This window comes from Carcharhinus amblyrhynchos, chromosome 26, assembly GCF_965287045.1.
Source record: "Carcharhinus amblyrhynchos chromosome 26, sCarAmb.v2.hapA, whole genome shotgun sequence".
In the NCBI taxonomy this organism is placed as follows: Eukaryota; Metazoa; Chordata; class Chondrichthyes; order Carcharhiniformes; family Carcharhinidae; genus Carcharhinus; species Carcharhinus amblyrhynchos.
This window is the reverse complement of record NC_137349.1, coordinates 42,063,208-42,079,087: the sequence shown is the minus strand read 5'-3', so window position 1 is coordinate 42,079,087 and position 15,880 is coordinate 42,063,208. Positions and strand designations below refer to the sequence as shown.

The following is a 15,880-nucleotide window of genomic DNA, read 5'->3' as shown; positions in this document are numbered from 1 at the left end:
GTTTCTGTTCCCATCTTTTGCTCCCTAATTCTTGCCTAATTGCATCATAATTACCCTGCCCCAATCATAAACCTTGCCCTGCTGTGTGACCCTATCCCTCTCCATTGCAATAATGAAGGACACAGAATTGCATAGGAACAAAGCACTATTTCTGATTAGTAATTGCAGTTATTCAGTATTGAGTACTGAGATTCTGACCTGTGTATGTACCTTGTAGATTTTATCATTTATTGAGACATTATTATTGTCTGTTTAGCCCTTTGAACCGAGATTGGAACACTGATCGCAGCCGGAAGATGGATGGATTTCATGAGCGTTCCTGGCAAGGAAGCATGGATAGTGGAATGATGTCACGGGATCACTGGCATGGTAAAAATGTGACAAATTGTGTTTCTGAATAATGTGAAGACAGCGTTTTTACTACTTACATTCTCTTTCTCAAAGGCAGCGTCTCTAGCTTAGTAACTCCTAAAAGAAGCCATCGTTTCCACTTCAGTGGTTAAATGGGAAAGTGATCCCAATGCACTCAAAACGGAGGATTTGAGCTGATTGTTCGCATTAGTCAGTGAGCTGATTAATGGTGTGCCAAAATTTAAGGCCATCATCAAAAGAATGAAGCAGGGGGCGTTTGGAAACTTTTCAGTGCTGGTAGGTATGTTCCTGATCCTCGGCCTATTGACGCTTAGGTTTGTTATAAAGGACCTGAATGATGGGTGACGGAGCGTAGAGTTCCAGCGCATTCGAAGGCCTTTTGGCTCGTCGTGTTCATATTTGATCTCCTAAGGAGCAATTCATGTAGTGCCACTGCCCTGCCTTGTCCCGTACACATTTCTCATTTTCAAATCATTAAAAAATGTTGAAAAATTTACAACGTCAAGACGCCACTCTGTCCCTCGTGTCTGCACTAGCCGAAAAATGAGCCACCCAGCCCAATCCCATTTTTCAACATTGGCCTGTAGCTCTGGATGTTGCGAAACTTCAGGTGCATATCCAGACACCAAATGAGTTGAGGGTCCCTACCTCTATTACTGTACTACTACAAGATAGCAACCCTTCATTGAGGCCTTCCAGAGATAACGCCATGGCCTTTGAGTACTGATTTAAATTACTGATTTTAATTTGATTTCAAATCAAGAGGGATTAATAGTCAAGTTTTTTTAAAAAACTGTATAGTATAGGAGACTAGAGTATTTAGCTATTAATATTTTTAGTGGAGATCTAGCACCAGGGATTGTATAGCTAATTATAACCTAAATTTTTAAGTGTTTTATTTGTAAATAAATTCATTAGTGGTATCAGTGTCAGTTAGCGGGATAGAGTGCTTCATCTGTGAGATGTGGGAGATCCATGAGGCTTCAAGCGTTTTGGACAACTACACCTCTAGAAAGTGCAGTTCCTCACAGACCGCATCGATTGGTTGGAGTAGCGGTTCAATGCACTTAGGAGCACATAGGTGACAAAAACGTCATAGGAGCTTTAGAGATGTGGTCACATCCAAGTTGCAGGTAGATAGATGGATGACCGCTAGAAAGGGCAGGGGTCAATGCAGGAATTCCATGTGGCTATCCTTCTCTCTAACAAGTGTACTGCTTTGGATACTGTTGTGGGGAGTGGCCTGTCAGGAAAACAGCAGCAGCCAGGGCAGTGGCACCATGACTGTTCTTCAGCAGGGAGGGTCAAGGGGCAGAAAAGTGAATTATAGGGGACTCTGTAGTTGGGTGGAGACAGGCATTTCTGTGCCCAGATAAGAGACTCCAGGACGGTATGTTGTCTCCCTGATGCCAGGGCCAAGCATGTCTCTGAACTGAGAGGGCGATCAGCCAGAGGTGGTGGTACACATTGGTATTAACAACGTAGGCAAGAAGAATGGCAAGGTCCTGCAGTGGGAGTTAGATACAAAGTTTAATGTAATAGTACGGTGAGGGTTGTAATTTCAGGATTACTTTGTGTCACATGTCAGTGAGGCTAGGAATAGGAAGATCGTGCAACTAAATACGTGCCTAAAGAGCTGGTGTAGGAAGGATGGTTTCAAATATCTTGATCATTAGAATCTCCTCTGGGGGCAGGTGGGACCTGTACAAGAAGGACAGGTTACCCCTAAACTGAAGAGGCGCCAATATCCTAGCAGGTAGGTTTGCTTGAATCACTTGGGATGGTTTAAACTAGCAAGGCAGGAGGGTGGGAACCAGAGCACCAGATCAGCAGGAGAAATAACTTGGAAGTGCTACAGACTAAAGCCTGTAAGATTAAGAGGAAGAGTAGGCAGGGAGTCGTCGCTGAACACAGCGGGACTAGTGGTCTGAAATGCATTTGTTTCAACATGAGGAGTATAACAGATAAGACAGATGAACTTGCCGAGCTTGGATTAGTACTTGGAGCAATGATTACAGAGATTTGATTGGCGGCTAAACGTTCCAGAGTTGTTGGAATCTTGCTTCAGGCAGAATATAGGGGGCTGTAGAAGGAGTGGGGTAGTTGTATTATTGGTTAAAGAGAATATCACAGTTGTACTGAGGGAGGACACCTTGGAGGATTCAGGCAGCGAGACAATATGGGTAGAGCTCAGGAATAGGAAGGGTGCAGTTACAATGTTGGGGGTTTATTACAGGCCTCCCAACCACCAGCAGGAGGTAGAGGAGCAGATATGCAGACAGATTTTGGAAAGATACAAAAACAACAGGGTTGTTACGGTGGGTGATTTTAACTTTCCCCATGTTGACTGGGACTCATTTACTGCTAGGGGCTTGGATGGGACAGAATTTGTAAGGAGCATCCAGGAAGATTTCTTGAAACAGTATGTAAATAGCCCAGCTCAGGAAGGGGCCATATTACACCTGGTATTGGGAATGAGCCCGGACAGGTGATCGAAGTTTCAGTAGGAGGGCATTTCGGGATCAATGATCATAAATACATAAGTTTTAAGGTGCTTGTGGATAAGGAAAGAGTGGTCCTCAGGTGAAGATGTTAAACTGGGGGAAGACTAACTACAAGATTAGGCAGGGCCTGGAGAGTGTAGATTGGGAGAGACCGTTTGAGGGTAAATCAATGTTGGACATGTTGGAGTCTTTCAAATGTCATTTGATTGAGATTGGGCGGCACGGTAGCACAGTGGTTAGCACTGCTGCTTCACAGCTCCAGGGACCTGTGTTTGATTCCCGGCTTGGATCACTGTCTGTGTGGAATTTGCACATTCTCCTCGTGTCTGCGTGGGTTTCCTCTGGCGCTCCGGTTTCCTCCCAAGTCCAGAGATGTGTGGATTAGGTTGATTGGCCATGCTTAGTGTCCTGAGATGCGTAGGTTAGAGGAATTAGTGCGGGGATATGGGGGTACGGCCTGGGTGGGATTATGGTCGGTGCAGGCTCGATGGGCTAAGTGGCCTCTTTCTGTACTGTAGGGTTTCTGTGATTCTGTGATTGCCATTCAGAACTGGCATGTACCTGTGAGAATGAAGGAAAAGTGTGGCAAGTATCAAGATAACTAGGGATATAATGAGCCCTGTCAAAAAGAAAAAATAAGCATTTTTAAGCTCTAAAAGGCTTAGGAGAGATGAAGCCCTTGAAGAACGCAAAGGAAGTAGGAAGGAACTAAGGAAAACTAAAAAGGGTCATGAAAAGTCCTTAGCAGACAGGATAAAGGAAAATCCTAAGGCATTTTATGCATATGTAGAGAGCAAGATGGTAGACAGAGAAAGGATTGGTCCAGTCAAGGACAGTGGAGGAAATCTCTACATGGAACCAGAGAAAATGGGCAAGATACTAAATAAATACTTTGCCTCAGTATTCACCAAAGAGAAGGACTTGGTGGATGAGGAGCCTAGGGTAGGATGTGTAGGTATTTTGGGTCATGTCAATATCAAAAAGAAGATGGTGTTGGATGTCTTAAACATTAAAGTAGATGAGTCCCCAGGGCCTGATGGGATCTACCCCAGAATACTGAGGGAGACAAACAAGGAAATTGCTAGGCCCTTGACAGAAATCTTTGTACCCTCATTGGCTACAGGTAAAGTTCCAGAGAACTGGAGAATAGCCAGTATTGTTCCATTGTTTAAAAAGGGCAGCAGGGATAATCCAGGAAATTGTAGGCTGGTGAGCCTTACGTCAGTGATAGGGAAATTATTGGAAAAGATTCTTAGGGATAGGATTTACTAACATTTGGAAACAAATGGATTTATTAGTGATAGACAGCATGGTTTTGTGAAGGGGAGGTTGTGTCTCGCTAACTTGATCAAGTTTTTCGATGAAGTGACAGATGATGAGGGAAAGGCAGTGGATGTTGTAACCATGGGCTTCAGTAAAGCTTTTGACAAGTTACCTCATGGTAAACTGGCATGAAAGATGAAGTCACATGGGTCAGAGGAGAGCTGGCAAGATGGCTTGGGCATAGAAGACAGGGTAGCAGTAGAGGGGTGCTTTTCTGAATGGAAGGCTGCAACTAGTGGTGTTTTGCAAGGATCAGTTCTGGGACCTTTGTTCATTTTATATATATGTGATTTGGAGGAAAATGTCTGATTAGTAAGTTTGCAAACGACACGAAATTTGGTGGAGTTGTGGATAGTGAAGAGGATTGTCAGAGGACACAGCAAGCTATGACTGTGATACTGCATTCTGCACTCTCTATGAACGGTATGGTATTCTCGTATAGTGCACAAGAAATAATATTTTTCATTGTATACTAATACATGTGACAAATCAAATGTAGACTTGGGTGGAGAAATGGCAGACGGAGTTTAATCTGAACAAGTGTGAAATAATGCATTTTGGAAGATCCAGTGCATGTAGGAATTGTACAGTAAATGATAGAACCCTTAGGAACATTGACAGGCAGAGAGATCTGACCATACATGTCTACCTATTCCTGAATATGGCAAAGCAGGTAGATAAGGTAGTCAAGAAGGCATATGGCATGCTTGCCTTCATCGATCAGAGTATTGAACATAAAAATTGGCAGGTCATGCTGCAGCTGTACAGAACCTTAGTTAGGCCTCATTTGGAATATTGTGTACAATTCTGGTGGCCACAGTACCAAAAGGCTGTGAATGCTTTTGAGGGTACAGAAGAGAGTTATCAGGATGTTGCCTGATATAGAGGGCATTAGCTATGAGGAGAGGTTGGATAACATAAGAACATAAGAAATAGGAGCAGGAGTAGGCCATCTAGCCCTTCGAGCCTGCCCTGCCATTCAATAAGATCATGGCTGATCTGTCGTGGCTCAGTTCCACATTCCCGCCCTCTCCCCATAATCCCCTCGCTTATCAAAAACCCATCAACCCGCGTCTTAAAAATATTTAGCGAGGCAGCCTCCACCACATCAACGGGCAGAGAATTCCAGAGATTCACCACCCTTTGAGTGAAGAAGTTCCTCCTCAACTCCGTTCTAAACTGTCCCCCCTTTATCTTGAGGCTGTGCCCTCTAGTCCTACTGTCCTTTCTGAGCGGGAAGAGTCTCTCCACCTCTATCCTATCCATCCCATTCATCATCTTATACGTCTCAATGAGATTCTAAACTCTTTCTTCTAAACTCTAACGAGTACAAGCCTAGTTTATTCAGCCTCTCCTCATAGCTCAACCCCCTCAACTCTGGTATCAGCCTAGTAAACCTCCTATCCTTGCATAAGTGCGGCGACCAGAACTGCACACAGTACTCCAGCTGCGGCCTCACCAATGCCTTATACAGCTGCAGCAAGACCTCCCTACTTTTATATTCAATCCCCCTCGCTATGAAGGCCAGCATCCCATTAGCCTTCCTGACCACCTGCAGGCTGGGTTTTTGCAACTCATGCACAAGGACCCCGAGGTCCCTCTGCACCGTCGCCTGCTGCAGTTTTTCTAAACTTGGTTTGTTCTCACTGGAGCAATGGAGGTTGAGGGGCAACCTGATAAAACCTTATGAAATTGAGTAGCAAGGACAGAGTGAATAGTCAGATGTTCTTTCCTGGGGAAGAAAAGTCAAGTACTAGGGGACATAGATTTAAGGTGCATGGGGAAAAGTTTAGAGGAGATGTATGAGGCCAGCTTTTTGCACAGAGGGTGGTGAATGCCTGGAATGCACTGTCCAGGGAGGTGATGAGAGCAGGTACAATAGTGGCATCTGGGCACATACATAAATAGGTTTCAAATGGAGAAATACGGACTTGTAAGTTTTTTTTCATTTGTTTGTGGAACATGGGCGTCACTGGCTGCCAGTATTTATTGCCCTTCCCTGGTTGCCCTTGTGAAGGTGATGGTGAGCTGCCTTCTTGAATCCCTGCAACCCATGTGCTGTGGGTTGACCCACAATGCTGTTAAGGAGGGAACTTCAGGGTTTTGACCCTGCGACTCTGTGGGAATGGCATTATTTCCCAGCTGAGGCCAGTGAGCGGCTTGGATGGGAATTTGCAGGTGGTGGTGTGCCCGTGTATCTGCTGTCCTCGTCCTTCTAGATGGAAGTGGTCGTCGGTTTGGAAGATGCTGGCTAAGGATTTTTGGTAAATTACTGCAGTGTAGATAGTACGCACGGCTGCTACTGACTTTTGGTGGTGGAGGGAGTGGATGTTTGTAGATGTGGTGCCAATGAGGAGGGCTGCTTTGTCCTGGATGGTGTCAAGTTTCTTGAATGTTGTTGGAGCTGCACCTATCCAGGCAACTGTGAAGTATTCAATCACACTCCTGTGTCTTGTAGATGGTGCATAGGCTTTAGGGAGTCAGGAGGTGAATTACTTGCCGCATTGTTCCTAGCCTCTGACCTGCTCTTGTAGCCACTGTGTTTACGTGGTGAGTCCAATTGAGTTTCTAATCAATGGTAACCCCAAGGATGTTGACAGTAGGGGATTCAGAGATGGTAACACCATTGAATGTTAAGAGGCAATGGTTAGAGTGTCTCTTATTGATGATGGTCATCGCCTGGCGTTTGTGTGGTGCAAATGTTACCTGCCACTTGTCAGTCCAAGCCTGGATATTGTCCAAAAGTTGCATTTGAACATGGACTGCTTCAGTATCTGAAGAGTTGCGAATGGTGCTGAACATTGCGCAATCTTCGGCGAACATCCCCACTCCTGACCTTATGATGGAGGGAAAAGATTTAAAAGTTTATCTTTTAGGCACAAGTAAGGCTTACATTAAGGTTGCAATGAAGTTGCTGTGAAATTCCCCTAGTTGCCACACTCCAGCGCCTGATCGGGTCAGTGCACCTAACCAGCACGCCTTTCAGATTGTGGAAGGAAACTGGAGCACCTAGAGGAAACTCGCAGACATGGGGAGAACGTGCAAACTCTACACAGACAGTGACCCAATTTGGGAATCGAACCCGGGTCTCTGGCGCTGTGAGACAGCAGTGCTTATCACTGTTGACGAAACAGCTGAAGATTGTTGGGTCTAGGGCACTTTCTTGAGGGACTCTGGGATAGATGTCCTGGAACTGAAATGACTGACCCTTCACAACCACAACAATCTTCCTATGCACCAGTGGACGCCAACCAGTTCCACGCCAACCAGTGGAGAGTTGCCCCCTGATACCCATTGCTTCCAGTTTTGCTAGGACTCCTTGATGCCACACTTAGTCAAATGCGGCTTTGATGTCAAGGGCTGTCATTCTCACTTGACCTCTGTCCGTGCTTGAACCAAGGCTGTAATGAGGTCAGGAGCTGAGTGACTCTGGCAAAACCTAAACTGGGCGTCAGTGAGCAGGTTATTGTTGAGCAGGTGCTGCTTGATAGCGCTGTTGATGACCCCTTCCATCATTTTACCGATTGAGTGGATTGATTGGGCAGTAATTGGTTGGGTTGGATTTGTCCTGCTTTTTGTGTACAGGACATACCTGGGAAATTTTCCACATTGTTGAATAGATGCCAGTGTTGTAGCTATACTGGAAGAGTTTGGCCATTGGGTTTTAGTTAAGGCAGGCATCATGATCGGCACAGGCCTGTTCCTGTGCTGTATTGTTGGGCGGCACAGTGGTTAGCACTGTTGCCTCAAAGTGCCAGAGACCTGGGTTCGATTCTAGCCTTGGGTGACTGTGTGGAGTCTGCACATTCTCCCCATGCCTGCATGGGTCTCCTCTGGCTGCTTCAGTTTCCTCCCACATTCTGAAAGACGTGCTGGTTAGGTGTATTGACCTGAACAGGCACGGGACTGTGGTGACTAGGAGAATTTCGCAGCAGCTTCATTGCAGTGTTAATGTAAGCCTTGCTTGTGACTAATAAATAAACATTAACTTTCTTTGTTCTTCTGAGTAAATGGTGTTGCTACCATCACCTTATCGAGGGCAATTCATGATAGGCAGCAGATGCTATTCCTGCCAGTGACTCTCATACCTTGGAGGGAAAAAAAAAATTTTTAAAGTTGAAATGTTTCCATTACTGCAGGAAATGTTGATGTGCAGAGCTTAACTCCATGTCCTGACTCATTGATAATCCATGTGTGATGCCAATCAGCACAACTATTGTCAACATACCCTCTCTGCTGTAGAAGCTTCGAATTCTCACTAAGTTGAGAAATTCCAAATGTTACCCTGGCAGGGTCCAATGTTATTAGAGATATTTTGGGGAACTCGCTTGATTTTTTTCCTGCTTTTGTATGTACATGTATGTCAAATAAAACAATGTCAGTCCACTGAGGGGGATTAACCTAAAGAAGGCGATGGAGGCAGTGGCAGCAGAGTATGATAAGCACAGAATTACGTAGTCTGCTGCAGAAACAGACCAATTGGCCCAAGTAATCTATGCCAGTATTAATATGCCATACAAGTTCCCTCCCACCTGCTTCATCCTATCATCCTTTTAATCCTTTCTACCTTGTGCTTATTTTGTTTTTTCTGATGTACGCAGTTCTCTGTTCCATGTGTGTAAAAGGTTTTTTTCATTTTTGAAGGAAGTTGATGATAAAGTGGGAAAAGTTATCTGTGACCTTTGGGCCCAACTCAAATAGATGTAGTCAATCCTGTGTCCACCAACAGTTTGGGGCATTGGGTAGAGAGTAGTTTATGTATATCCAGTGGTTTGTCGTAGGTGACATGGCTTCCTGGAGCTAGCTTGTTTAAAATTTGCAAAGAGTTTTTGCTGAAGTTGAGAAGGTTTTCATCTCTTGCTTCTGGTTCCCCTCCCCTCCTCGCTCTAAGCATCATCAAGAATTGGGAAAAGTGGTTGAATCATCCTGTTGGTGGTGCTGTGTACATACACACCAACAAGTTAACAGCGGCAACTACTGACTGTCTGGGAAATCTGTCTGAAAGGGAACTGAGTCCAGAATAAATGGATGGTGTAGTATCTGATTTAAAGCCTTTCCTCCAGTGCCCACATTCTACATAGATTACTTACTTTTCAGGTCTAACTGGTAAATAAATGATGGCATCTGCATCAGATCAGCCTTGAATAATAGCTTTCCCATATAGTTTTGAGTTGCTGATATGCTTGTGTCGAAAATGCACTGAAGGAAAATAGTTAAATTGCCACCCTCCATAGCCACTCATCTGACTCTGCAGAGAGGAAATACTGAAAAGTTTAAATTTAAGATCAAAAGTAACTGGTGTAATTGTGAGGTTACATAACCTGGAAAGTAGCAGCTATGTGCATGATTATTCTTCTGCTACGTCATGTTGGCATTGTCATGCTAAGTTATGCTACTGTGATGTATATATTATGCACAGGATGAAGACCCTACCTGGAATCTCCCTCAGCGATGCAGAGATTTTATTTTAATTTGAGTAGATTTTAGTTGTAGGTATAGAAGTAGATCTGGTCCAATAATATTAGTTGCAATGAAAGTATTTGGGATGAAAGGTTTTAGATGGCTAATGAATCATGTTGTATAATACAGGGAATAAAAGGTTGAATGAAATATGCTGGTAAAAATCTGGAGCCTTGTAGTTATTTGGGCTGGAACTTGTTTAATTTGGGTGTAATTAGTGATTTACTAGCCTTGTATGTTCCCTGAAATGCTTGCATGTTTTTTGAATGACTAATTGAGTGTGTGAACATTTAGTTACTAACATAATGTTGTTGCAGGTGGTGATCGGGGCATGTCTGGGCCAGGCTACAATATGCAAAGAGGAGGTGGAGGAGGACTGCAGAAGTAAGTAACACAAAAATCACTTGGCTACGTTTCAGAAGAACATCAACTATCTTTGGGTCTTGTTGAAACACTGACTCGTGTACCTTTCGCAATATAAATGAGCACAACTGGAATTTAGCCCTTCCTGTGTTGAGCATTTTGATTTCTAATATTTTTACCTGCCTGTCTAGCATCATCCACTTTATATGGAGCTTGCAACTTCCTTGGTGCATCTTTATACTTAACAATTCTATCAAGTTTTACTGTCAATTTATGTTGAATTATCACCACACACCATCTCCTCTTAGGGGCAGAAATAATTGTCATGCTTGAGATATGTCCAAAGATATGCAGGTTAGGTGGATTGGTCATACTAATGCTTCTTAGTGTTGGGGGCGACTAGCTTGGGTAAATGCATGAGGTTATGAGGATAGGTCTGGGTGGGATTGTGGCCGGTGCAGACTCAATGGACTGAATGGCCTCCTTCTGCAATACAACATTCTATGATTCTGAATGTACCTCAATCCTAAAAAGAGAAGCGTGCTGCTCCCATTTTGTCCTTAAATTTAATTGAACAGCAGCACAGATGGATTATTTCACCTAATCAATCTCTCACCTTTAACCTTTGATGCCTACTTGTAGTTTCAGCTTGTTGGTCCAGAATAATCCAAACTGCCCATCCTCGGCTCAAACACTGGTGTCTGTTGTACCTGTGTGTGCTGGGGTCCCTCCTGTATGGCTTCGCCCCAAGCCCCCTAGATTCCACTTCTGGGACAGCAGAATTTAACTAAGTTCCCTAAAGGTAAAAATTATAATTCAATGAAGCAACATATATAAGATGCATGTAGTGACTAGGACGCTGGAACAAACAACTCCCAAATGTGCAGGTTGTGAAATTGAATTCAGTAAATTGTCAAATGTGGTTAATTTCAGGAAAGGACTGAAAAGCTGTTGGATTATTGTAAAAACTTCACTGAGGTAGCCATCTTCTTAAGTGAAGAGAATCTGCCAACATTACCCAGTATTGCTGTACAGTCTCTCACTATAAGGTTGATTTGTAATGCCTTCTGCACCTAGGGATTGCCAATAAACGCCATTGCCCATATCCCAAAATCAATAGGTGAGAGGACAATGAGAAACATAGAGGGGATAGGTTGGACTCATGAAAAGAAATCAAACAGCAGAAAGAGAGATGGTATGGGTACCAAAGATTGAGAACAAGGAAAGGCAAAGCAGATGAGAAATTGTTCTGTGAACAGGAATTCTGTTCACAGAACAATTCTGTTCAGCCTGTCATCTGCTTGAAATAACCGCCATAAAGAGTCCTTCTCAGAATAATGAGAGATAGCAATGGCTCCAAAGATCTATTTAAGGGCATCTCACGCCATCTTTCCACATCGTTAAACAGCGCAAAAGTCAGCTAATCTGCTCATTGTGCCTGTTAGAAAAATTGCTATGGATCTCAACATTACATTTCAAAAAGCTTACTAAAGGACTGCCTACTGTACCAGTTTGCTTTGTAAGTGATGTTGTGATTGATATTTATAAGATACTGTTTTGTGAACAGTATCTCACAGTATCTATTAGCCTGCAGCTCCATAACAATCCGCTAGATGGCAATACACAACAACATAAAATGCTTTAGTATTCCACATACCCACCTCCTGTTAGGATTCCAGCTCCCTTCCTCTCTCGAACTTGCAGTCTGTGTTAGTGTTAAGTCCAGCTTGTGCTGTCAAGTGCATCCCTGGGCACTCCCCCCACTTTCCTTGCCATGTCATAAGTAAAGAATAAGATGGCACGTTACAGCACTCCCTTGCTGCTGGGATAATCAAACACCATGGCCATGTGGGTCATGGTGAAAAGTTCTTCCATCCTACTGAGTAATGTTCCTCCCAGTGCTACACTCAGGAACTTGTGGGGGGGAAACCAGGAATATGTTTATTAGTGCCAAGAGGATTGAAAGCATCTTGTACTTGTTCAGTTTTGGATCAGTTTGAGAGATTATTATTTAAAAGGCGAAAAGCTGCAGCGTGCTACGGTGCAGAGGGACCTGGGGGTCCTTGTGCACGAATCGCAAAATCCCAGTCTGCATGTGCAGCAGGTGATCAAGATGAATGGAATGTTGGCCTTCATAGCGAGGGGGATAGAATATAAAAGTAGGGAGGTCTTGCTGCAACTGTACAGGGCACTGGTGAGGCTGCAGCTGGAGTAGTGTGTGCAGTTTTGGTCACCACACTTGAGAAAGGATATATTGGCCTTGGAGGGAGTGCAGAGGAGGTTCACTAGGCTGATACCGAAGATGAGGGGGTTAGCCTATGCAGAGAGACTGAATAGACTGGGTCTGTACTCGGAGTTTAGATGGCTGAGGAGAGATCTTATAGAGACATATAAGATAATGAAGGGGATGGATAGGGTAGAGGTAGAGAGATTCTTCCCGCTCAGAAAGGACAGCAGGACTAGAGGGCACAGCCTCAAGATAAGGGGGGGGGGGAGCAGTTTAGAACGGAGTTGAGGAGGAACTTCATCACTCAAAGGGTGGTGAATCCCTGGAATTCTCTGCCTGTTGAAGTGGTGGAGGCTACCTCGCTGAATATATTTAAGTCACAGGTAGATAGGTTTTTGATAGACAAGGGAATTAAGGGTTATGGGGAGAAAGTGGGAAAGTGGAACTGATCCACTTCAGATCAGCCATGATCTTATTGAATGACGGGGCAGGCTCAAAGGGCTAAATGGCCTACTCCTGCTCCTATTTCTTATGTTCTTATTTTCTTGTGGGAGATGATATAAAAAAGAGCAATCCCGTTGCTCATTGAATAAAACAAGGAGATGCGAGATTGGAACCCGTGCTGAAAGATTGAATGCGTCCAAGCATTCACAGTAAAATTACTTGAAACCTGAATGTGCAACCACAAGGTGTATTTGAAGCTGAATTAGTTACAGCGTTTAATAAGAAATGAATTAAACTTGTAAAAGAATTACCTGAGAAGAATACAGGAAATTGGTGTGCGGGCAGATAAATCCAATATACTGCTAACACCTCAGCACAGTGGGCTGAATGAGTTGTGCTGCATTCGTGTAGTTGTGTTTTCAATAAAGTTGTTGTCAATTTCTATCTCTCCAGTTCTGTAAGGTCTGTCCTTGGACTGTCAGCCTGTGCTGTGTGTGCTTTCTTCACAGACTTGCTACTTATTTCAAATGTCCTTAGAGCAGAATTTATGCTTTGTCTTTTAACTTTATAAATAACTTGTTGTAATCCTTGGTTTTCACAGTCAAGGGAACTACATGCAAGGGGGTTACCAACAAGGCTCCATGGCATTCGATAATCGCTCAAACCAAATGATGTCAGGACTAAACATGTCAGGAGGAAATGCTTCAGGAGGTTACCAGCGCCCTTATTAAATTGTTTCAATACCTTCATATGAAGGAAATGTTTTTGGTATTTGTTTCAAGATTCTGTAGTCAATTTTTGTTTATTGTCTTGAAGTATTTAAGCTGTATGTTTTAAAGTGACTACTTACTTTGTAATTCATAATTTGTTTTGTTAAATGTGTGCGTCTTAAAGAATTGATAAATCCATTTTTGTCTTTTTCTATCAGACCCGCTTGAAGTCATGTAGTGTGTTGATTACTGATATTACTTGAATTCTCCCATGGCTGTCTGACATACTAGACAAGACCATTAATCTTTTAAAATCTATTATCTGCTGGGAATTCTATGTGCCGTGCTTAAGTGTCCACAAGAAATGTACCAGCAGATGATATAGCAATCACATTTTGATTGTTGAAGAGTAGAATCAAATCTTAAATTGAACTGTAGGTAAGTAAAGAATAAACAAGTTCAGTTTATTTATACATTCAGCATTTTGCAGTGAACTGGATGAAATGTTGTTAGTTTGGCTGAAAAGCCAAACCCTTCGCACATTGTCCTTTTGTCTGCATTCGGACAAATGCCAGAATGTTAACCCAGTTTCACCACCTTATTTCCTTAACTGTGAAGAAGAGTTGCCTGTTGTATTTTACCCTCACCGCTAATCTGTGTTTCAAAAGACCCTTCATAAATTAAATTTGAGGTCCAGGTTTTTTTCCCCGAAGCTCAACGTTTAACTAAACGTTTTTGGGTGCGAAGAGTACAATTGGTAACAAGGTCATAAAGTGGTGCATATACCTCACTAGTGGCCTCTTATTTCATGTTTAGCAGATGCAGAGACCTTGCTGATTTTAATGTAAATGCATGCTTGCTAATGATTACATTATATTAATACTTCAGTATTTTAAAAATGGTTTCAGGAAATTGTAATATAAAATATTAATATAATGGTAAAAATTGCAAACAGAGAAACCAGCCATAATATAAATACTTTCCTGATGTGCTTTTCCTCAGTTAATACCCCCAGGATTTCATTTAAGTTTGGGACAGCGAGGACTGGCAAGGGCAAACAATTTGTTTTCAACTATTTGTTACATTTATGATGACCAGGAAATTTGTTTTTCCACAAACATTAATTAAAATATTTTCATCCAGTCCTCACTTGCAATACGAGACTTCTCTTCACCCTGTTGTAGAGTCAATCCTACAGTGAAGAAATAGGTCATTTGGCACAGTGTTCTGAGTCCCTGAAGATTTCCACTCTCCTATTCCCCCATAGTTTTGGATTTCTATTTAATATTCAATTTCTTACCAGCACACTTTCAGGCCGCACATTCTAGATCATCATAATTCAGTGTTAAAAACAAAATTGCCTCATCACCCTCCACTCTTGCATCTGATTATCAACCCTTTCTTATATCAAATCCCTTTAATAATTTTGAACACCTAGTGGATTTTCCCTGATTTAAGGAGAATGTCCCTTGTTTCTCCATCCTCCCCAGCCAGTTCTTCATCCCTACCTGCTGTGGTAAATCTGTTTTGTATCCTTTTCCAAACCCTCACATCCTCGCTGAAATGCAGTGCTCCAGCTGAGGCCTAACTAGCAATTTATAAAGGTTAGTATTATTTCCTTGCCTTTTTACTCTGCTTACTCTTTGAATCTTGTATTATTTTTAATAACCTTATCACGTGGGTGGGATTTTCTGGCCACGCTCATCCCAAGAATACAAAGTCCCACCCGAGGCCAGAAGATGTTCCATGGTCTGCTACGATGCCTGTGGGACAAGAAAATTCCACCCTATGTCTCTGAATCGCAGGCCCCAGGTCTTGTTGACCTACACCACTTTAAAATGATATCATTTAGTTTATATTGCTTATCCTCTTTCTTCCTGGCAAAACACATCATCTTAAATTCTCTATACTTCATCTGTATGTGTCTGCTCATTGCAGAAATCTATCCTGAAATCTGTTACTACGTTTACAAGTTTTGTGTCATATTTGAAATTATGTTCTTTATAACCAAGTACAGCTCATGTATATCAAAGAAAATAGTGGTCCCGATCCTTGAAGGATTGCACTATAAACTTTCCTCCAATCTAAAAACCAGCTCTGCTTTTGATCCCTTGATCAATTTTATATTCACACTTCCATTGTCTGTTTGAGCTCATGAACTTCAATTTTGTTAATAGAACATTATAGCATTTGTCAAATTCATCACCATTATAGACCTGAATTTTCACCTATTTCCCTACCTCTGCTATTTCCCTACCTCATCCACAGTGAGGGGAAAATGAAGTCATCTACTCTGACTTCAGATTACCCAAAGCCTTCAATTTAAAATTCTCATCCTTATATTTAAATCTTTCCTTGGTTCTGCCCCATGCCACTTTCTCTGCAAACCAGTAGCCCTACAATTCTCTCAGACCTCTGATTTGTAAAGTCCTACTTCCTTCCATTTGTAGCAGTTCCTTCAGCTGCCACTTTTACTT

General features: G+C 42.7%; 1 protein-coding gene across 4 annotated transcripts in view; it reads left to right on the top strand.

Moving 5' to 3' along the window:
• LOC145358868 (scaffold attachment factor B1-like) overlaps positions 1 to 13,876 on the top strand; it is a 77,460-nt gene extending 63,584 nt beyond the window's left edge. For all 4 annotated transcript variants that reach the window (XM_080213221.1, XM_080213220.1, XM_080213219.1 and 1 more), the window contains 3 exons: positions 257 to 369; positions 9,977 to 10,043; positions 13,295 to 13,876. In XM_080213221.1, coding sequence (XP_080069347.1) covers positions 257 to 369; positions 9,977 to 10,043; positions 13,295 to 13,424 — 310 coding nt within the window. In that variant the 3' untranslated portion in view covers positions 13,425 to 13,876. The remainder of the gene's footprint in view (positions 1 to 256; positions 370 to 9,976; positions 10,044 to 13,294) is intronic.
• Positions 13,877 to 15,880: the final 2,004 nt, after the last annotated feature.